Consider the following 22,206-nt stretch of genomic DNA (forward strand, 5'->3'; position numbering starts at 1 on the left):
TCATTTGCTATTTTTCATGCATTTACTGATTTTCTAGCTAAATGACCCTGAAATTGAAAAGCACTACAAATAAACTCTAAAAAGGTTGAAAGTTGGCATGGTATCGTCATTTCACCCACATAGTATGTGCTAAAAAGTTGAGAGGGTTACGGCAAAAACTCATCTGTTACAAAAGGCATTTTATTTCTTGACATGTAACTGTGGTGATATTCTAGATAAAAGCCATAATCAGAATAGTTGTGGAGAGAAAGTCTTCACTTTTTCTTCGTGTGTGTCCCTTGCTTATTGCGCCGTAACCATGGATAATCTTCATCGTTTAACATGATGCTTGGGTCAGCCTTCACTTTGAAGGGAGGAATTTCTTGACACTTTTCGTAATCTTCAGACATGTCTGTCTTGCCCTCCACTCCCACGATGTCTCTTTTCCCTGAAAAAACTATGTGGCGCTTTGGCTCATCATATGATGTATTCGCTTCCTTATCTTTTCTTTTTCTCGGTTTGGTAGACATGTCCTTCACATAGAAAACCTGCGCACATCATTGGCTAGGACGAATGGTTCGTCTGTGTACCCAAGATTGTTGAGATCCACTGTTGTTATTCCATACTGCGGGTCTACGTGTACCCCGCCTCCTAACAGATTGACCCATTTGCACCAAAACAAAGGGACCTTAAAATCATGTACATAGTCAAGTTCCCGTATGTCCAGTATGTAACCATAATATGTCCCCTTTCCCCTGTTGGTTGTTGCATCAAAGCGGACAACACTATTTTGGTTGGTGCTCTTTTGATCTTGGGTGATCATGTAAAATGTATTCCCATTTATCTCATACCCTTGGTAAGTCAATACAGTCGAAGATGGTGTCCTGGCCAACGAGTACAGCTCATCTCCAACAATGTTGTTACACACGAGATGTGTTTACGACCAACTGCCGAAAGTCCTGATGTGTTCACATGTAATCAAGTCGTCAGACTGCTTCGAGTGTATGGAGCGCAGGATATTCTTGTGTTTATTGACATACAGAGTCACCAAGGTAGAATTTTGTAGAACTGTGTAGTGTTCTTGAGCCCAAGTATGCCCGTCCCTACATCTCTACCTAATAATAAAGCACGTATGGTTTCTGCCCGTCTGTCGCGCCAATTTACAAAAATGCCCTTGCGTTTTCATGAAATCAACCCGCAGTCCAGATTTAAGTCACACCGAACCGTTATTTTATAGTTTTTCAAAACCCCCCTAACTTTTTAGGTATTCTATCCACGGATCATATTTAAGTCAAACAAATGCTTTTCTAAACCATCCATATCTTTTAAACCGTAACTCCGATTTAAACATGTTATATATGAAATTTGATTAGAAAAATATGTAGAATATGAATATAAGATTATTTTAACCTATTAAGTATTCTTAAATATTATTTTGGAAGATATTTAATTCAAGCAAATGGTTTTCTAAATTATACGTATCTTTTAAACCGTAACTCTGATTTTAATACGTTATATATGAAATTTGATTAAAAAAATGTGTGAAATCTGTATATGATGTTAATTTTACCTGTTAAATATTTTTAAATATTGTTTTGGAAGAAAACTTATAACTATAGCGCACGATCCATTTTTCTTTCACACAGGCGGCAATCCAGATTGCAAATAAACACCCACTATAATCATGTAGAGAAAAGAAAACATCGAGAAATACACATGCATACCTCTAAATACGTCGCAGGGGAAAACAACAGATTTCTCATCGCGAGTGTGAGAGAAAGCGAGAGAGAGGGAGAGGGAGGAGAGAGGGAGAGAGAGACGTCTTAGGATTAACCATATTCTAACACGTTTTGGTTTGTGTGAACACTAAGGCCACCACCGGCAAGGGTGAGAAGAAGGATAAGCGGCAACACAAATATGATGCGTCGCTAAAATAAAGGAAATGGACCTATTGTAGTATTGAGTGATGGTTTTTCGGTTAAGAGTGTGTGTTGTGTTTTTTCTCCCGTTGCAGCGCACGGGCTCTTTTGCTAGTATTATTGAATCCGTTCCTAGCGTGCCTTTTCCAGTTAGTCTCCCCTCATACCATGATTGAGGGATACCAATCGGCTTAAGTTCAAGAATGAAGTCAACACAAAACCCAATGACCACCTCTGTTTGATGGCCCATGGAGATGCTTCCTTCTGGCCTAGCACGGTTACGAACATATTTTTTTAAAACTCCCATGAACCTCTCAAAGGGGAACATATTGTGTAGAAATACAGGACCCAGAATGGCAATCTCGTCGACTAGATGAACTAGGACGTGCGTCATGATATTGAAGAAGGATGGTGGGAACACCAACTCGAAACTGACAAGAATTGCAGTAAATCATTCTTTAACCTTGGTAGAATTTCTGGATCGATTACCTTTTGGGAGATTGCATTGAAGAATGCACATAACTTCACAATGGCTAATCGAACATTGTCCGGTAGAAGCCCCCTCAATGAAACCGGAAGTAGTTGCGTCATAATCACGTGGCAGTCATGAGACTTTAGGTTCTGGAACTTTTTCTCTGGCATATTTATTATTCCCTTTATATTGGACGAGAAGCTAGACGGGACCTTCATACTGAGCAGGTATTCAAATAAGATTTCCTTCTCTTCCTTGGTAAGAGCATAGCTGGCAGGACCTTGATACTGCTTTGGATGCATGCCGTCTTTTTCGTGCACAGTGGTCCTCCCGTGCCTCCGGTGTATCTTTTGTCTTCCCATACACGCTCAGGAAGCCTAGCAGGTTCACACAAAGATTCTTTGTCAAGTGTATCACGTCGATTGCGGAGCGGACCTCTAAGTCTTTCCAATAGGGTAGGTCCCAAAATATAGATTTCTTCTTCCACATGGGTGCGCGTCCCTCAGCGTCATTCGGAACAGATTGTCCGCCAGGACCCTTTTCATAGATTACTTGTAAATCCTTGACCATATCAAGTATGGCATCACCAGTACGGAGGGCGGGCTTCTTCCGGTGATCTGCCTCACCTTTGAAATGCTTGCCTTTCTTTCTTAAGAGATGGCTGGTCGAAAGAACTCGACGATGTCCCAGGTACACATTCTTCCTGCATTTGTCCAAATATATACTTTCGGTATCATCTAAACAGTGCGTGCATGCGTGGTATCCCTTATTTGTCTGTCCTGAAAGGTTACTAAAAGCAGGCCAATCATTGGTTACAAACAGCAACACATGTAGGTCAAATTACTGCTGTTTGTGCTCATCCCACACACGTACCCTTTTCCATTCCACAACTGTAAAAGTTCTTCAACTAATGGCCTTAGGTACACATCAATCTCGTTGCCGGGTTGCTTAGAGCCTTGGATGAGCACTGACATCATAACGAACTTCCGCTTCATGCACAACCAAGGAGGAAGGTTATAGATACATAGAGTCACGGGTCAGGTGCTCTGATTGCTGCTCTGCTCCCCAAAAGGATTAATGCCATCTGTGCTTAGACGAAACCATACGTTACTTGCGTCACCTGCAAAGTTCCCCAACTTTCTCTCGATTTTTCTCAACTGCGACCCGTCAGTGGGTGCTCTCAACTTCCCGTCTTTCTTACGGTCTTCTTTGTGCCATCACATCAACTTGGCATGCTCTTTGTTTCCGAACATACGTTTCAACCATGGTATTATAGGAGCATACCACATCACCTTGGCAGGAACCCTCTTCCTGGGGCGCTCCCCCTCAACATCACCAGGGTCATCTCGTTTGATCTTATACTGCAATGGATCGCATACCGGGCATGCATTCAAATCCTCGTACTCACCGCGGTAGAGGACGCAGTCATTAGGGCATGCATGTATCTTCTACACCTCCAATCCTAGAGGGCATAGAACCTTCTTTGCTTCGTATGTACTGTCGGGTAATTTGTTATCCTTTGGAAGCTTCTTCTTCATTATTTTCAATAGCTTCCCAAATCCGTTGTCAGATACACCATTGTCTGTCTTCCATTGCAGCAATTCTAGCTAGTGTGGTACCGAGCTTTGTGTTGTCATCTTCGCAATTTGGGTACAACTTTTTTTGTGATCCTCTAACATGCAATCAAACTTCAACTTCTCCCTTTCACTTCGGCATTCTCTCTGTGCATCAACAATGAACCAGCGAAGATCATCATCAGGCACATCGTCTGGTTCCTCTTGATCTTCAGCTTCCCCCGTTGTAGTATCACCGTATTCAGGGTGATAGTTGTCATCATCCTCTTCTTCTTCGTTGTCTTCCATCATAACCCCTCTTTCTTTGTGCTTGGTCCAAACATTATAGTGTGGCATGAAACCCTTCTCAAGCAGGTGCAAGTGAAGGGTTCTCGAGTCAGAGTAATCCTTCGTATTCCCACAGACAGTACATGGACAATACATAAAACATTCTGCTTGTTTGCCTCAGCCACTTCGAGAAAATAATGCATGCCATCAATGTACTCGAAGGTGCGTCGGTCATTGTACATCCATTGCCGGTTCATCTATGTGCATTATATAATTAAGTGTATCGAAAACCATTACAGAACATCATGAATAGAGAAGTGACCAAATTAATACAAGTTCATCATCACATTAAAACCAAAGTACTGTAGTGATCAAGTGTTATTACTGCAAAAATAAATACATAAAGTTCGTACATAGTTCTCATAGAACAACATATAGCTCTCTAGAGCATCTAATTAAAACATACATTGAAACTAACATACAACTATGTAAAACATTTAAATGCAACAACAAATGCGATCATAATCGCAACTAAGGTAACGATTGATCCAACAACATAATGATTCCAAGCCTCATTATCAATTGCATATTTTCTAATCTTCAAGCGCATTGCATCCATCTGGATCTTGTGATCATCGACGACATCGACAACATGCAACTCCAATTCCATCTTCTCGTCCTCAATTCTTTTCAATTTTTTCTTCAAGCAATTGTTTTCTTTTTCAACTAAATTTAACCTCTCGACAAGAGGGTCGGTTGGAATTTTCGGTTCACATACCTTCTAGATAAAAACATCTATGTCACGTTGGTCGGCATAATTGTCATAAACACTTAATGAAACAAATAGTAATAAAAGATAATATACCACATCCGAATCATAGACAGGATGAGGGCCAACGGGGCGGATACCAAAACCATGGCACTATATAATAACAAACAATAATAAAAGTAAGAAAATTATGCAAGTATCTATCTAAATCATACAAGTAAGAATTTTTTTCTTTTAAAAAGAAGATAAGAACAAGAGGCTCACCACGGTGGTGCCGGCGACGAGATCGGTGCGGACGATCGACGATGGTGAGGACGGGGACGGGATGGGACGGACCGCCAAACCTAGACAAATCTTGGGGAAAATGGAGTTTGAAGGTCGAGCTTGGAGAGGAGAAACCTTAAGTGTGGCTCAGGCATTTCATCGAACACCTCATGTGCATAGGAGGTGAGAGCAGAGCAGCACACACCTCCCACACGCCGGCCGGCCAAAAAACAGAGGAGTGAGCAGGCAGGGGCGAGCATATATATAGGCATCACTTTAGTCCCGGTTGGTGGCTAGAATTGGGACAGAAGACTGACCTTTAGTCCATGTTCCAGCCACCAACTGGGACTAAAGGGGATGTGCCAGGAGCGAGGACCTTTAGTCTTGGTTCGTGTTTGGAACCGGGACTAAAGGGGTCAAACAAACCGGGGCTGGTGCCTGCCGTGGCCCGGCCGGCGTCCTGGCCTCAGGAACCGGGACTAATGCACTTATCTGGCCTGGACCAAAGCCCCGTTTTCTACTAGTGTATGCTTTTCTCATATTGTCTTTGCTAAGTTACTACTACTGTTGTTGCTACTATTCCTACTGCTACAAGACTACTACTGTTGCTATTGCTACTGTTATCTCTGCTATCAAAACTATCATACTACTGTGCTACTAAACACTTTGCTATAGAGAAATAACTTCTCAGGTGTGGTTGAATTGACAACTCAACTGCTAAGGCTTATAAATATTCTTTGGCTCCTCTCATGCCGAATCAATAAATTTAGGTGAAATACTACCCTCGAAAACTATTGTGATCCTCTATACTTGTGCGTCTTCAACCAACGAAGAATTCATTTGTTAGATGGAGCTCATGATGGAGCAATTGATCCGTCAGACGGCCCAGGTGCCACGTTTGCTGCCGCGTGTGGTCAAGGAGGAGCCGACGTCCTCAACGCGCTACCGTCTGAAGCAGTAGTCGGTGTTCCCTCTCCGGCGGGTGAAGGAGCCAGCGTCCCCCACCCACCTTCCTGCCCGGCCCGCAATTGTGGCGTCTAGATAGGGCGCCATGTGAAGGAAGAGCTCACCGCCATCGCACAAATGCTAAACCCGTATTGGCGGGCCTGCGTCGCCTCCCCGCCGCAATCGCCGCATCAAGGACGAGGTGCCGCCCGCGATCACCAAGGCGCAGGGCCGCATCCTCCACTACCTCGCAGGCGGCGGTAGTGGCGCTCCCTCGGGTTGGGGCCGGTCGTCTCCGCGACACAACCACGGCATCCAGATTGGGCGCCGCATGAAGGAAGAGCTCGTCGTCAGCGCACAACCGCTAAACCCGTATTGGCGGGCCTGCGTCGCCGCCCCGCCGCAATCGCCGCGTCAAGGACGAGCTGCCGCCCGCGATCACCAAGGCACGGGACCGCATCCTCTACTACCTCGGAGACGGCGGTAGCGGCGCTCCCTCGGCTTGGGACGGTCGTCTCCACGGAGGAGCGGGCGGCGAGGCAACAGGTGTGGTACGAGCGGCGCAGCGCCGCGCGCTGCTCCGCGTTCACCAAGTTGGACGCGCTGCCGGAATGGGTATGCAACGATCCAAACCCCGCTACCGCCTGGGCGCTCGACTACTCCGTCACCACCACGGAGACAGCCGCCAGACGCCGCCGCCGCCTTGACGGCGAGCTCGCCAAGATTGACGAGAAGTGGTCGCTTAGCAACTCTTCCGCCAAACGCCGGCAGGGGCAAGGCCGCCGCTAGGACTCCGCGTGCACCGTCAGGACTGGTCGTGGCTACCCACCGCACTGTGTAGGAGGAAGCAGAGCGGCTCCTCAGCAAGCGTCAGGCTGTGGGCGGACAATGCTATCGTGGGCCACCGGCGTCCCACCACCGCTGGAGGGCCGACGAGGGCGACAATGCGGCCGAGCAGGGCGGCTACACGTACGAGGTGGTCGTCTGGTACAAGTTATAGGTTTTATCAGTTGTTAGCTAAACGGCTGAAATATTGGTCGTATATATAAATTATCTCTGAACTCGGATGAAATCTGATGTGTTTGCTTAAGTTTGTCCTTTTTTCAAATTTTGTTTGAAATATTTGCGTATATTATAAGATGGCCGACTCTGACATTCATGTTTGTGGATTGGACCCACTATTCACGCACGGATGTGGTGTTTTGCAGGGAATGACGATGCGTTCCTTCGACTATACGTTCGTCCACTCTACATGTACCAATCACTCCTGGAATTAGAATCAAATCTGTACGTGTTGTGTTAGGCGTGCATGGACGTGTCAGTCAGTGTTTTCTTTCTACAGAGTATGTCAGTCACTGTTTATCATGCACATAAATGGTCACCGTCTATCAATCATGCACATCAACGAGGCGTTGTTGAGATATGCTCTACACATCGATGATGTAGCACTTACGAATGCTATCAGCGAAGATGAAGCCGCACTCGTCTATGGCGTACCCTGCACTGTAGCTGTTGAGATACTCGAAGTACCTCTCGGGCATGCTGACCTCGGCCTCCATGGCACAATCCTCGAGCGCCTTGTATGCTAGGCCTGGGCTCGTCAGGACAACACAGTGTGACCGATGCACCGGCTTCTTATCGCCCGTCCACGGCTGACAAGCCGGGTCTTCTGCTGGCACGTAACGATAAATCTCATGAGGTAGGAGAGTCTCGTATCTAGGTGTAACTCTAAAGCTTGTAAGCACCATCTTTGTCTCATCCTGCAACATAGTAGGGATGTCCTGTATCTGATCGGCTGAGAGCTCCGTGTAAGAGAGAATCCAATAGCTAATAGCCTACAAAGCAGTTCACGTCCGTGATTAATACTATTCACATCTTGTGAAAAACTACTAACACTTATACCACATGATATTTGTATCTTACCTGTGTTACACGCCCGGCATTGTAGTCATCCTCGTTGACCACACCGTGACGCATCGCCATTCGAAGACAGACGACAAGCAGATCCCTAGGATTAAATCCATTGCCTTCTTTGGATTTGATATACTCGAGCACCATCTGCTTCAAATGCTTGTGTGATAATCTAATGTTGAAGTCACGAGTCTGTCCGGCTGGACGCTTGGCGTACATTACCTTAAAGGCACACTCCATAAGGCCAAGCGTCGCGTGATAAGCACAATCTCCTGTATATTACTTAAGCCAGTCAATACTTACTACGAATCCATTGAGAATCAAAAGAGAAGAGGAAAAAACACCATTCGGTGGTCCATCGATTTATTATGGCATACTCTAACCTTGGGTGTTCGAATTCCAACGCTCATACAGGCATGTCATGTGATTTTCATTTGTTTCGCCAAAAACACCGAAACAAGTCTTGGAACTTGTGTGTGTGTGTGTGTGTGTGTGGTGTGTGCCGTTATAAAAAAGACAGAAAAATTGAGTACAAAATGAATATCAATAAAATAAAATATGGAATGATACATCAGTATATATCTAGAGTGCATTCAGAATAAAATATAGAAAAATATGATAATATGTTACAAATGTGTAAAATTAAATATAAACAGTGAGCAAAAACTGATATCAATTAAAACAACACATAGAGCATTATCTAGAAAATGAAATCACATAGGAGTTTATATAGAAGTACGTATAAAATTAGGTAGACAGAATTAACATAAAGCAAACATCAACTGAAATAATGCATGTAACAATATAGTAGTTCAAGATAAAAAAAGAGTAAACATAAAATAATATATTATAAATGTGAAAAATAAGTAGAATTAATTAGCAGAACACATAGTTATAGATCAAAGAGATCAAATACTAGAATATCTAATTTGACTCTGTGACTATACGGTGATAGCTGTGGCATGCTTCTTCGGCCAAGACATGTTTCATGGGGTCCAGCGCATGCAAAGTAATGGAATGGCTCTCTGCATGCCTCGTTTTCCAATCACATGTATGTATGCCTTTTACTGGTAGCAATTACGATGCATTGGCCCGCAATACCAAGATTTGCAGATGCAAGTACATCCGAATTTCTCCATTTTGTAGAGACATGGATTGTAAATTAAAATGGAGCTATCATCTAGCAGAGTAACAAGATAGGCTACAAGCTCGGCTAAAAGACTAGTATTTTGTCTCTTTCCTCACATTCATTTCATTTGCTTAGAAGCACGGCGTTAGAGCTATGGTTTTGCATAAGATTTCACTCTTCTTATTTTTTTCATGTCTTTCTCTTTCACATAGTTAAAAACACCTTATTATACTTGCACCTAAGGATATGGATTATAAATCCAAGTGGAGAGATTATAGACAATTGCATATTTGCGTATAGCACACAAAATATGAAAAAAAAATAGTGCAAAGTATAATAAGTAAAAATATTGGACTGATTTATTACAATTGTGTAATGTCAATAACAATATCATATTACAGCCACATCACCATGTCGGTTAATGAGTAAAAATAGAATATGCTTAAAACTGTTTAAATTTTTACAACACAATTACATGTACTCATTAGGAGTTACACCATAGAAATTCTAGCTTCTCCCAACTTGCATGTAGCCTCACTGCCATACGACAGCGGGCACTTTAATTCAGGATGCGTCACAATTCACTTTTCCACATTGTAGAAACTGAAGCAAATACCGTGAGCGCAGTTGTACTCGCTCATTGCGCCACCAATAAAGGTGTGATGCTGATTCTAAAGGGCACATGAGCTAGTCCACGACCTAGCGCGCCGGATGGGGGATTGAGCATGTCAGGCAGCGCATGCAGCAGCGAGCATGGGACAGTCAGAAGAGGCAAATGAGACTGGAAGGTAGCTAAGGCATTAGTGAGCTAGTGGTGAACAGGGGATCTGACATGGTGTCTTATTTGTTCATGTTGGTTAAGTCCTTGATGGTGCGAGATCGCAAGAGTCTGCATAGGTTGTACGGACGGCTGTATGTGGCAAGTGGTCTAGGCAAGAAGCTGGGTGGTGACAAAGGAATGCGATGTAGAGAGGGCTCTATGTGGCAAAGTCATGGTTCAACATGCCAGACACCAGTCTTTCGATGTGAGGGTGGCAGCGTTTGTTGGCCCAGATGAGTTGAACTAGTGGGGTTGGTTTAGCTAGCATTGTTATATTGGTAGCACTGCTGTTGGTGCGATGGCTGTGAGCTACGGCGGTCGTCCTGCACGGTGGCCGTGAGATATGGCATCACATATGATTTTGTGCAGTAAAATAAAATGATTACATGATAGCATGGTTAGTGTCTAGGGCATACCTGGTTCCTGCCTCCGGGGCGGCGGCAGAACATGCTTACCAAGAAAAGGCCTTTTGCGCCTACTGAACATGAAATTGAATGGATCTCGCACAAAATACTTGTGTGCTACAAAAGTGTTTGCAGTAGCAAGTGTTGTGAACATATTAACAACATTTTAATAACAACCAAAGTTAAGATAAAAGAACCGTACTGTAAAGTTCTATGTTGTCGTTTAAGATATCATACATGCCATCTAGATCAGCCCCAAAAATTTCCTAGAAGTGTCATAAAAATATGCAGGTCAATAATAAATTTAAGCAACCGAGGTGAACATGAATAAGCTAAATATCAAAGCCATACTTCTGCAAAACATCAATTAATCAGGACAATTAATGACATAAACGGAACGCCTGCGACTGGAGCATATGGAATGAAAGGCATCCATACAGTACCTCTTGAATTGTGCCTTCATCGTTTCGCTTCTGCTCATCAGCCCCATCCTCTTGTTCCTGGCCATCTGTCTCCATCTTCTCAGCTTGAGCTTCCTCTGATGCTTCAGCCATGTTAGTATCAGGCTTGGTGATCACATAGTACTCAGCAGGAACTTGGGCACTGCTCAATGCCTGATCACAATGACAACAAGAGTGTCAGTACAAAGCACCAGAGCTAAAAGACACAGCATGTTGCCTTTTCAAGCCTTGTAACTTCATCAAGTGTCTGAGAGTATACGATAGCAGCCTACAAATGAAAGAACTTGTTAAACAGAAATTCACAGCCAGATGTATTACAAAGGAAAACAGAGGATACTGACACTGTTGACACGACCTAAGATACAGTAACTGAGAACAAAAGATGCCTCGGTAACTGGGATGAACAGAACATATAAATAGGGGTTCAGTAAATGATCTGACCATATTTTATTCCCTGAATGCAACAGTCAAGTATTCCCTCCGTTCGGAATTACTTGTCACAAAAATGGATGTATCTACAACTAAAATACATCTAGATACATTCATTTTTTGGACGAATAATTCCGAACGGAGGGAGTAATAGGGGTTCTACTCAACTTGCAATAATGACATGAACAGGCTGTGCTCATATTAGAAAGAGGGAGTCAGTACCTTGATAGCTGTGATTTGTGCAGGCGCTGGAGCAACTACTTTAGGGCCCTGGTCTTTTGTGGTACCTTGAGCATCCATCATTACTGAAGTATAAGCTTTGGCAGCAACCTTCTTTGGCGCCTCCTCTGCCTCCTTTGAGTGGTACATTTGTGCTGCTTCGGTTCTCTCCTACAGGAAAATAAAATCTCACAGAAAATTTCAGAGACAGACACAAAACCAGGGACACCAGATAGTGCTAATAAATATGATAGCCAAAAAGCATTGAATGGCATTCATGCATCTAATTCACAGAAATTCAGTTAAAGAGTTGCTCTTTCACCCAAATTTGTAGGCAAGATGGTATGTGAATAAAAAATGTGTTGGTCCACACATCAAATTGAATAGTATTCGCTAGATACCTTCTCTTCTAAGAATTTTGTCCTTAGCATCACATGTGTACAAATAAACTATACATACCGAATGACTAATGGCCATGAAGCCAAATCTAACAAATAGTAACCAGACGTTTAAAGAAAGGTAGTCGATAAACAGAAATAACTTGGCATGCTGAAGCCAGTCAAGGGAATGAAGGTTTACCTCTGGATGTGCAACAACATAGTCATACTTCTTCCATGTTTCTTCATCTTTAAGTGCCTGACAAATAAAAATGTAGAAACACTCAAGAACCAAGCAGAAACTGGAAGTGCCATATTACGAAAATAGCAGTCATGTTGAGCAGGGCAGACGAAAACAGCAGTCAACACAACATCAATGTGCTCCGTGAAATGAAACTCTTCGTAAGTTTCATAGCCTAAATGATGAAATAGTTCAATTTCTTCATGCATGACCAATAATAATTCAATGCATAACTGCAAATTCCATATGAAAACTGCAGACTTCAGAGTGGAACTACCAATCAGAGTCAGAGGGTAACATGCGTATTACGGTGAAAATTCCAGTGAGCTTCAAGCCTCCAACTACATGCTCGATAGCCTAAACTAATGTATGTGACATCACCATCGGAAAACTGTTTCTTCCAGAAGAGGTCGTAGGCGGGTCAGGGTGGGGGATAGTGCCTATCCCACCTAAGCGCATGCCTACCATGGTTAAGTGCTTCTGTTGGCGCCTAGTCACGCTTTTTCTTTGCTCTAGTACCCACTGTTCTGAATTGTGCAACACTAACGAATGAATTCTGTAAATACACTGGCGAACAGGCTGTGCACATATTAGAAAGAGGGAGTCAAGTACCTTGATAGCTGTGATTTGTGCAGGCGTTGGAGCAACTACTTTAGGGCCCTGATCTTTTGTGGTACCTTGAGCATCCATCACTACTGGAGTATAAGCTTTCACAGCGACCTTCTTTGCCGCCTCCTCTGCCTCATTTGAGTGGAACTTTTGTGCCGCTTCAGCTCTCTCCTACAGAAACACAAAATTTCATACAAAATTGCAGAAACATACACAAAACCAGGCACGGCAAATAATGCTAGTGAACATGCCAACCAAAAAACATTCAATGGCATTCAAACATAGAAACCAGGCAGAAAATGGACATCATGGTAACAATAAAACATTTGAAGTAAATATCAAGCCCATACCAAACATGCCAGTAAAAGACCTGGCCATATTTTTTTCAGAATGCAACTGTCAAGTAATAGGGGTTCTACTCAACTTGCAATAATGATATTAACAGGCTGTGCACATAATAGAAAGAGGGAGTCGAGTACCTTGATAGCTGTGATTTGTGCAGGCGTTGGAGCGACTACTTTAGGGCCCTGGTCTTCTGTGGTACCTTGAGCATCCATTACTACTGGAGTATAAGCTTTGGCAGCAACCTTCTTTGCCGCCTCCTCTGCCTCATTTGAGTGGAACTTTTGTGCTGCTTCAGGTCTCTCCTACAGAAACACAAAATCTCATACAAAATTTCAGAAACAAACATGAAGCCAGGAAGACCACATAATGCCAATAAACATGCCAACGGTAAAACATTCAATGTCATTCATGCATCTAATTCACAGATATTCAGTTAAAAGAGTTGCTCTTTCCCCCTTTTGCTGCCAGCACTTCTGCACTCAAGTCTAAAATCACTTTGGAAATCATTCCAAAGGAAATGAATGAACTTGTGAGAAATAAACCAGCAAATCAAGCAGCGACATGATTATAAATCAACGATTCCTAGTTCCATTAAAAAGGAACTGGAGAAAATTATAATAAGAAAGAGTATTAACTGCTGAGAGTACTCATAAACTGTCAATTAATGACAGGTACTCTTTTCTTTTAGAAGTCCTAAGAATTTTCTTGACTTGATACTCTTTTCTTAAAATAAGCATATATGTGTTGTTTTCAACTAATATACCCCTTCACTCAAAATAAGCATGACTTAAAGGCTAAAGCAGACATAATTTATTCATTATCATAAATCCGTAAACCACATAATATTGCAATGCTGATTCATTTTGACCTTGTTTGAACTAACTCATATCTTAGACAATGAAAACATATATTGGCAGGTGTATGTGGGCCGTCAATACATGTAAAATATTATGTTCAGACATTATATCACTAGATTTCTGGGTTTATTAGAAAAGAAAATTCACAAACTGTTGGTTTCCCGTATATGAAGAACCAAGCAAAGTTCAATGCAAAACAGTTGCACACAAATGGTAAATGATGTTTCATCATTAAAGGAAATGCAAACATAGGATGATGACTTTAGAAACTATGATTAGCTATCAAATGAGAGAAAACTGCAGCAAAATTAAACAGGTGTCATTCAGAACAAAATCATTGGCACTATGCAGAAGTATATTTGGACAACATGACAATCAAGAAATCAAGCCTGACTACAGATGATTCAAATATCAAACATAATTGTGTTATCAAGAATTTGGTGGTTGCTAACCTGTTGATTCACTTTCTTGAAGTCCAGCAAACGCAGATGCTTCAGTTTGTGGATCACATATAACCGGTAATCTGGTTGCTTAGTTACGGTATTATCCAGTAAGCTGAGAAATTGCAGCTTTGGAAGAGAGGCCAAGGGGTCAATCTCCGCAAGACTTGTAAGGCGATTGTTCGTCAGCACCAAAGTATGCATCTTGGGTAAAAACTCTACATGACACGAAAGCAAAGAGAATTGAAGAAACAGACAAGCTATGGAGCAGATTATGAAAGTGACAGAAGCACATGGCAACAAGACAAGATATTGTTCCTCTTACCACCAAGGTTGGGATTGATACATGTTATTTTGTTGTTGTTGATTAACAGAGTGCCAAGGCGATTCATGAAAGGGAAATTCTCGAGCCTCACAATCTCGTTGTCCGACAAATCAATCATATCAAACTGGTCCTGTTATTAAAAAAGGAACAAAGACAGTTATAAACACAACTAGAGAAGGAACTGGAGAACTATAAAACAATTCAAAATGAGATAAAGAAATCCCTATGATTTCAATTTCAAATCAAGCTAAAAAATTTAAATATTAAGCAATCCCTAATAAGAAAATAGCCAGGAGGTGTGTCACTCATAGTAGAATCAGTACCAGAAAGTAGGCTGGTAACACAATAACAAGCTACTATGTATGCACAGCTCATAGTGAAGAGTACTTTATTTTTAAGGCGAAAGGTCTCCAGATTCACCACTATTATAATATGTACCTCTTGTAAAATTACTACAAGATGCAGTCCAATACTTCATTCCTCCCAGCCTTAAGCTGGCATAGCAGTGTGTAAAATCCACTATTCTGAACTGTAACAGCAAGATCAGCACTGTTCGGCGGACACTACGCTAAAATGCTCAAACAGTACCTATATCACGACTTGCAACCCCAGCATAACATTGCGTAGCAAGCACTGATAAAGGCAAAACCCCTGCTTATAACATGGGTAAGGATTATGAACCCACCAGCAGAGATGTTACAGCATCGAATTACCAACAGAAATATTCCCAGCAGTAACGTCTGCTAACTTGACAAGGCAACCACAGCATTACCACTCCCAGCCTCTGTGCCACTTCAATTTGCAGCCAAGCAAATCGATAAGCAGAGCACTAAAGGCGTCGTGACCAAGTATATAAACACTCCTAACAGCAATTTCTTCTACATGCACACAGCTCCACAGTGGAGAGCACTTTATTTCTGGGGGAAAGGTCTCCAACCTCACAGGTATAATATGCAGCTGTTGCAAAATAACTAATAAAGTGCATAAAACCCATTATTCAGAGAGTCAAAAACAAAACGACCACTGTTAGGAGGCACACACTGCACAAAATGCTCAAATTATCACGACAGTGCTTGCAACCCTAGCGAAACATCACCAGTTTCGCCCCGAATCAATCGCAGCAGCATTTCCCCTCCGAATATCAGTTATCAATTGCAGAGTTATCAGCCAACGCATTATCAGTAGCTATCTAGCGCCGACAGTTCCTCTTCGTACCCGTTCTAAGGGTGCACCAGTTTTCGTACAGCACGAATCCACCCGGAACACCCGCCGTAGCTGCTACTTGGAATAGGAAGGAAAGGTACGGCACGGGAGCCCGTGGTGCGGCGGAGCTCACCTCGGTGGCGCCGAGGTTGTCGATGAAGGCAATCTTGTTGCCTGCCGCGGCAGAGGAGGAGAAGACCAGTGGAACCGGTTAGACAGGGGAGAAAAATCGAGAACCCTAGATCTGAAGCAAGGGAAGGGGAGGGGGAGGGGGCGGGGGCGCGGGGAGGGAAACCTCGGAGGTCGAGGACGCGCTCCTTGATGGCGCTGAGGAACTGGGGGCTCCGCCGAATCAGGTCGGCGCTGAGCCTCGCCATGGCGCCGCCGCGGCGTCTGGCGGCGCGGTAGCCCTGCGGCGTGGGCGCGCCGCGGCGGTGGCGTGCCCTTCGCTGCCGCCTGCGGCTTGCTGCTGTCTGTTTGAAATGAAGCAGAGGACTGGCAACGGAGAGAAGAAAGGGTGGAAAACTGGGAGGGAACCTGGCCGTGGAGAGTTTTTTTAAGGTGACCTGGCCGTGAGACTGGGGACGCAGGGAGACACCACGCTGTCGAATTGGATTTGGCTGGGCTGGCCAACTCACTATGGTTTTCGGCCTTCCGACACTCGAGGCCCGATACACATCCTCCCCCTTCTTCCAAAAAAAGAAACATGAAATCATTAATTAGAGTATTCTTTGCAAAGGTCTCTCCCACCTTCCCGTCACTTATCCTGAGAGTTTTCTTCTTTTTTTCATAGGTCCGTAATGTTTAAAACCGTGCGTCCAAATCTTAAACCATTCTCACCGTTGTATTTCTCGTGTCGACATCTTCAAAACTAGATCCCATGTTGATAAGTTTTGAGAAAAAGTAATTCATAAAAAAATGAACAAAAAAACCGAACCGAAAGCACATTTTTTTATTCCTTTTCGAATGAGGCACGATTGTGCCTCTCGCCGAAGTATACAAAAGATAAGTTTTTTCGTTTTTGAGAAGCGTGGCCGTGCCATTCGTGAAAGCAAATCCGTGCCTTTCGCGAAAGCAAATTCATGCCTCTCGCGGAAGCAAAAGAAAAAAATCATTCAATTTTTTTTATTTTTTTGTCCAAAAGCTAAGAAAGACCAGTGAAAAGCCAGAAAAATAAAATAAAAAATAACATCTAAAGAGCTGAAAACGCGTGGGAAAAATAAATAAGAGAGAGCGTCCAGAGCACGACACGTGGTGGCCCTTGCGGGGGCTTCCGAAGGAGTACTCCTTCGTTAGTTGGTCCAAAAAAACACCATCCTTCTCCGAAAAAGGGTATATATGGAGGACAGGCTCCATGTTTCTCAAATACCACACCTATCTGCATCTAATAAAAATCAAAAGATTCTGAAAAAAAATCAAAAAAATGTACATACACATATACATGTAGACTACATATGTTCAAAATTTTATAACAATATATTTGCATACGTGCCATGCAAAAAAGACAAATATGTGTATAAAATGGGCCATTGTTTTTATTCCTGGGCCAAGATTTTGTCTTTTTATTTAGCTTACAAATAATTATATTTTCAAAGGATTTTATCAGTATATAACACATACAAGTATTCATAAAAAAGCAAACTTTTTTAGTACGCTTTCTGATCCCTTCTTTCAACTAGTAAGCTTGCACGTGCAACGCACGTCTCTGCTAATGCTTTTTTCGAAGATAAATCCACTCCCAATCAAATACACCTTGTCTACATGTCTCGTACCACCGTATACTTATAGTTGTTGATGGTAGTATAAGATGACACACACACAAAATACAGCCAAGGTAACATTCATCATATAGGCCCGAAACCATGTTTTCAGGCCCTTACATCTAGCACGAGAGGTTCAAAGTTGTTTTATGTCATTTTTTTTCATAACTTGTCTCCATATAAATAGAGGTCATTGATGGTACTTTCAAAGACTGAACATTTTGATTTATCACAAACTACATAAAATAGATATGTGTGAACACCATGTATTTTGGGATCAATGTTGCAACTTGCAAATTATACCTTTTCTCCCCAAGAAATTTACAAAGGTATGCATGAATGTTTGATTCTGCAATGTCAGATGCCAAGAAAGCACTCGTACATTTTCAAGGCAACATTATTTCCAATCAAACGTCATGCACATTGCCTGGCTTCTTTACCCTGGAGATGAATTCATCCAGAGAATCTTGTAGACCATCCATCACATTGTTTTGCCTGCAATTCCAGTATGTACAAGTACAACACCATTCAACAGGGTGCACATGCACAGAAAAAGAAGTAAAAGAGACAAGTTGGGAGTTGTACATTACTAACTGAAAATGATCTTTTATCCATTTTCTTAAAAGATTCCCTTATTGTTGATTCTTCTTGGTAAGTAAAAGTAGGAAGACAAGATTGTGGTGGAAGGTTTTCTTTCTTGTTCTCTCTCCCTGTGAACTGTAGGAGTGATAAAATGGTTTATTTTCCTTTAAGCAGTAAATTTTTACTTGAGCACACAAGTGAAAATGTTTTAATTTAGAATCTATAAATAATGATACTGTTTGCTTTGGGCAAAAGGATTGCGAAGTATTGGTTGAGGCGCGGTCTGTATTTCATTTCTATGGTTCCACAAATGATAGAAGCAAAAATCTCTCATTAATTGATGGTCGGACTTCTTAGATTCAGGTAAGCTGAAAAATCAAAAAACAATCAAGAGAACACAGTATTTACTATTTTGGAAAAAAAAGAACGTCAATCTTGTTCACATTTAATGAGAGCAATCTCCAGTTCTCTCTAAGTGCTTAAAAGGCAGTGAAACATGTGTGAATGAAAAAAGAATATACATAGTAGATATAAACTTTAACCGTTGGCTATGTTTGTTCACTTATATGATCACAATAAGTAAATGTATCTTGTTGTCCATAAATAAAGCAAAACATATCATGTGTCGAAGTATATGCTAATTATGAAATAAATGCCAATCATGTAATCAGATATGATAAGCACACAAGCAAACATAAATGGAATGACATGGCATGAAATCTCTAGCCAGGTTTTCTTTTTAATACCCGGAAGAAGAATCTGCCTGGTCTCTTTCAATTGCACCTCCAACTTTGTTCGGTGACAGCGACGTGGAGTTTGGACAAGATTCCCTGGGAGCATAAGAGAAATCATGAGGAAATTATTTTTACCTATGCAATAGTTCAAACATGCTCCTATTGATCAGTACTAAGATGAAGCCCTGCAATTTGGTGTTGCTACATAAAAGGACAGCTAAAATGATCATCGAGAGCATTCTACTGATCCTTCTATTTTCTGGAACGACATCAAGAAGTAACTTCCTGGAATGGTATGACATTTCTAGTACTTAGGAATCTATTATCCTTTTCATTTTATAGGCATATATTCTATCACGCACAACCCGATCCTTCTGTTTTCTGTTCAAGAAAAGTGAACTCCAGTATGAATCTGATTTATCATCATCTTCTAATAGTAAAATTGAATTCTCAAGCAGTATAAAAGAAAGCATGACTAAAAGTTATTTTCAAAAAAGCATGACCAGAAAAAATAGGAACCGCAAACTATCACTAGTAGGAAACCGGGCAATAGCACCGGTTCGTAAGGCCCTTTAGTGCCGGTTTAGGAACCGGCACTATTATTTCGGCACTAAAGGCCCTCCCCCTTTAATACCGGTTCAGCACGAACCGGTGCTAAAGGGGTACCACGTGGCACGAGCCAGCTCCGGGGGCCGGGAGCCCTTTAGTACCGGTTGGTAGAACCAACCGGTACTAAATGGTTGTGGGTTTTAGTTTTATTTTGTATTTTTCAATTAAATTTGTGGTATCAATTTAATTTAGGATTGTTTTACGTTATAATGAGTTGTAGTCGTCGTCATCATCATCATCATCATCATCGCATATTAATAAATAAATAAACTCTAGCTAGCTAAAAATCATCGTGGTCGTCTAATTACCACTATTTAATCATCATAGTCATTACCGCTAGCTTGTAATTCATCATCAACGTTGGCTAGCTTAAAGAGGAAACATTCACTTTGTAACAGAAGCAAAGAGATATCATCAAGTTCAACATAATCATCACCAACATCGAAGTTCAGGACACGGATCCATGAGACAAGTACTAATTAAGAGCATGAAGAGTAGCTACTGATCCTGCTGCTCCCTCTCAGGTAGAATAGCATAGAACATGTATAGCTCTCCTGATTCATCATACTGGAGCATGTAGATGAATCTGTCTCCTAATCTTGGGTTGCGCTTCTCCTTACTGCCCCCTAGTACTTCTCTGCGATCGTTAACAATTTTGCTCTAATCTTTCACTATTAAGCATTCTTCGCTTTTAGAAATCCTGAATGCACTCATGTGCAATGTAGGAAATCTTGGTCGTAAGCTAACCATTGACATGCGACCTTTTGTCTCGATCCACTGAGGCACAACTGTCATCGGAAGTCCCTGTTGAACAACATTGTATAGTAATTAATATACTAAGCAATGAAAGTTTAGCTTCAAAAATAATGTATGCAAAAGATGCACTAATTAAGGACAAATATTTAAAATCTTACCATCTTTTGATTATAGATGTGACCGTAGTTCAATACGATCACCATTGGTCGCACGTTTTGAGTACTAACATTTCTAAGTGTAGGGAAAAAATTTGTCTTGACAGTATTAAGATCCTCAAGCCATGAAACATAATGACTTATCTCCTCGCAGTTTAGTTGAGCCCCGGGGCAGTAGTAGGTCCTGTCTACCAAGCGCCGGACATGTTTGCTTGAACCGAAATAAGCTGACAATACAAAATAGTTGTCAACTATTTTTGAATAAACTGTATGAAAGACATAAACATATGCATGCATGGTTGAGAAAAACTCACCAAATGGTAGAACTGGAGGCGTTTGCACATCGACCCAGATGTCTATATTACCTTCAATATCATCTTCCAGATGAATATCAAAGGTGATAACCATATCAGGCTCAAATGCATAAGCCTTGCATAGTGCTTGCCAAGTTTTGCATTCAAAATGGGTGTATGTGTCTCCATTATATAATTTGACGTTGAAAGTATACCCATGCTGCGTCTTCAAGTAAACTCTCTTTACCTCCATATCATCTATAGCACTGAAACCTATCTTATCCAAGACAAAAATTCTTGCATGGCAGGGGATGCGCTAGTAGAATAGTGAAAATTTAAAATTATAAGTTGAAGCAAATGAAGCATAAGTTTTGCATTCAAATAATAATTGATAAAGTGACTTACTGTATCAACTTCGAATGTCTCATCCAGCTTGATGCTGAAGCGCCTACCATCAACAAGGAAATTTTGGTCGCACAGGCCGCGCTGGTCTTCACAGTGTTCGCACATAATAAAATCTTTTTCGTCGTCAGATGACATTTCCTATGTTCATATAGGTGATACATTAAACACCTATATCTAGCCAAATATATATTCATCTAACATTTGACATTAATATATCTAACTATATATTCAATTGACATTACTATATATTTAACTTTTCTATCTAATTCATCTAACATTCGACATTAATCTAACATTTATATAAACTCAAAATATATAAAAAATTAAATAAACAGAAAAACTCATTAACAAATAATATTTTAATTAGATCATCAAATCTCATATACCTAAATTTTCTTACTAAAAATAAACTAGTTATATTAATTATTCAACTAGTTCTAATCTCATATATATACCTAAATTTTCTTACTAAAAATAAACTAGTTATATTAATTATTCAACTAATTCTAATCTCTAGTTCGACAATTTTTCTATCTAGCTAGTTAATTCATCTAACATTCGACATTAATATAACATTCGATAATCTAATTAACTTTTCTAAAAAACAGAAAATAAGTAAAAAAAAATGTGTGTGTGTATGTGTGTGTATGCATGTGTGTGTATATATACGTATATGTGTGTACGTATGTGTGTATGTGTGTGTATGCGTGTGTGTGTGGTATATGTGTGTGTGTGTGCGGCACCATATGCCGCCGCCCCGTACGTACGAGCGGGGGCGCCGGCGTACGGGGCGGGGGCGCCGGTGTGTGTGTGTATGTGTGTGTATGTGTGTGCGGGAGCGAGAGAGAGACGTACGGCCGCGGCGATGACGACGGACGGCGGCGGCGTTCGGGGCGGCAGCACGAGACGACGACGACGACGGGCGGCGGCGGGGACAGCGACGATGACGACGG

At 41.7% G+C, this 22,206-nt stretch overlaps 1 protein-coding gene across 4 annotated transcripts; it reads right to left on the reverse strand.

Annotated features, from left to right (window-relative positions):
• Window positions 1-9,589: 9,589 nt before the first annotated feature.
• Window positions 9,590-16,380, reverse strand: LOC119287355 (U2 small nuclear ribonucleoprotein A'-like). 4 transcript variants are annotated; one of them, XM_037566892.1, is made up of 12 exons: window positions 16,255-16,378; window positions 16,093-16,133; window positions 14,757-14,886; window positions 14,444-14,649; window positions 13,269-13,436; window positions 12,793-12,960; window positions 12,142-12,198; window positions 11,566-11,733; window positions 10,897-11,067; window positions 10,656-10,719; window positions 10,466-10,570; window positions 9,590-10,372 (listed from the first exon to the last, which is right to left on the reverse strand). In XM_037566892.1, the coding sequence occupies exons 1-12, from the start codon at window positions 16,334-16,336 to the stop codon at window positions 10,359-10,361; spliced, it is 1,374 nt and encodes a 457-aa protein (XP_037422789.1). In that variant the 5' UTR covers window positions 16,337-16,378; the 3' UTR covers window positions 9,590-10,358. The 4 variants fall into 4 exon arrangements, with proteins under 4 accessions (XP_037422789.1, XP_037422791.1, XP_037422790.1 ...); XM_037566894.1 differs by lacking the exon at window positions 12,793-12,960 and having other exon boundaries at window positions 16,255-16,380; XM_037566893.1 differs by lacking the exon at window positions 10,656-10,719.
• Between the last annotated feature and the right edge of the window lie 5,826 nt (window positions 16,381-22,206).

The sequence above is a fragment of the Triticum dicoccoides genome, chromosome 4A, assembly GCF_002162155.2.
Source record: "Triticum dicoccoides isolate Atlit2015 ecotype Zavitan chromosome 4A, WEW_v2.0, whole genome shotgun sequence".
NCBI classification, from domain to species: Eukaryota; Viridiplantae; Streptophyta; class Magnoliopsida; order Poales; family Poaceae; genus Triticum; species Triticum dicoccoides.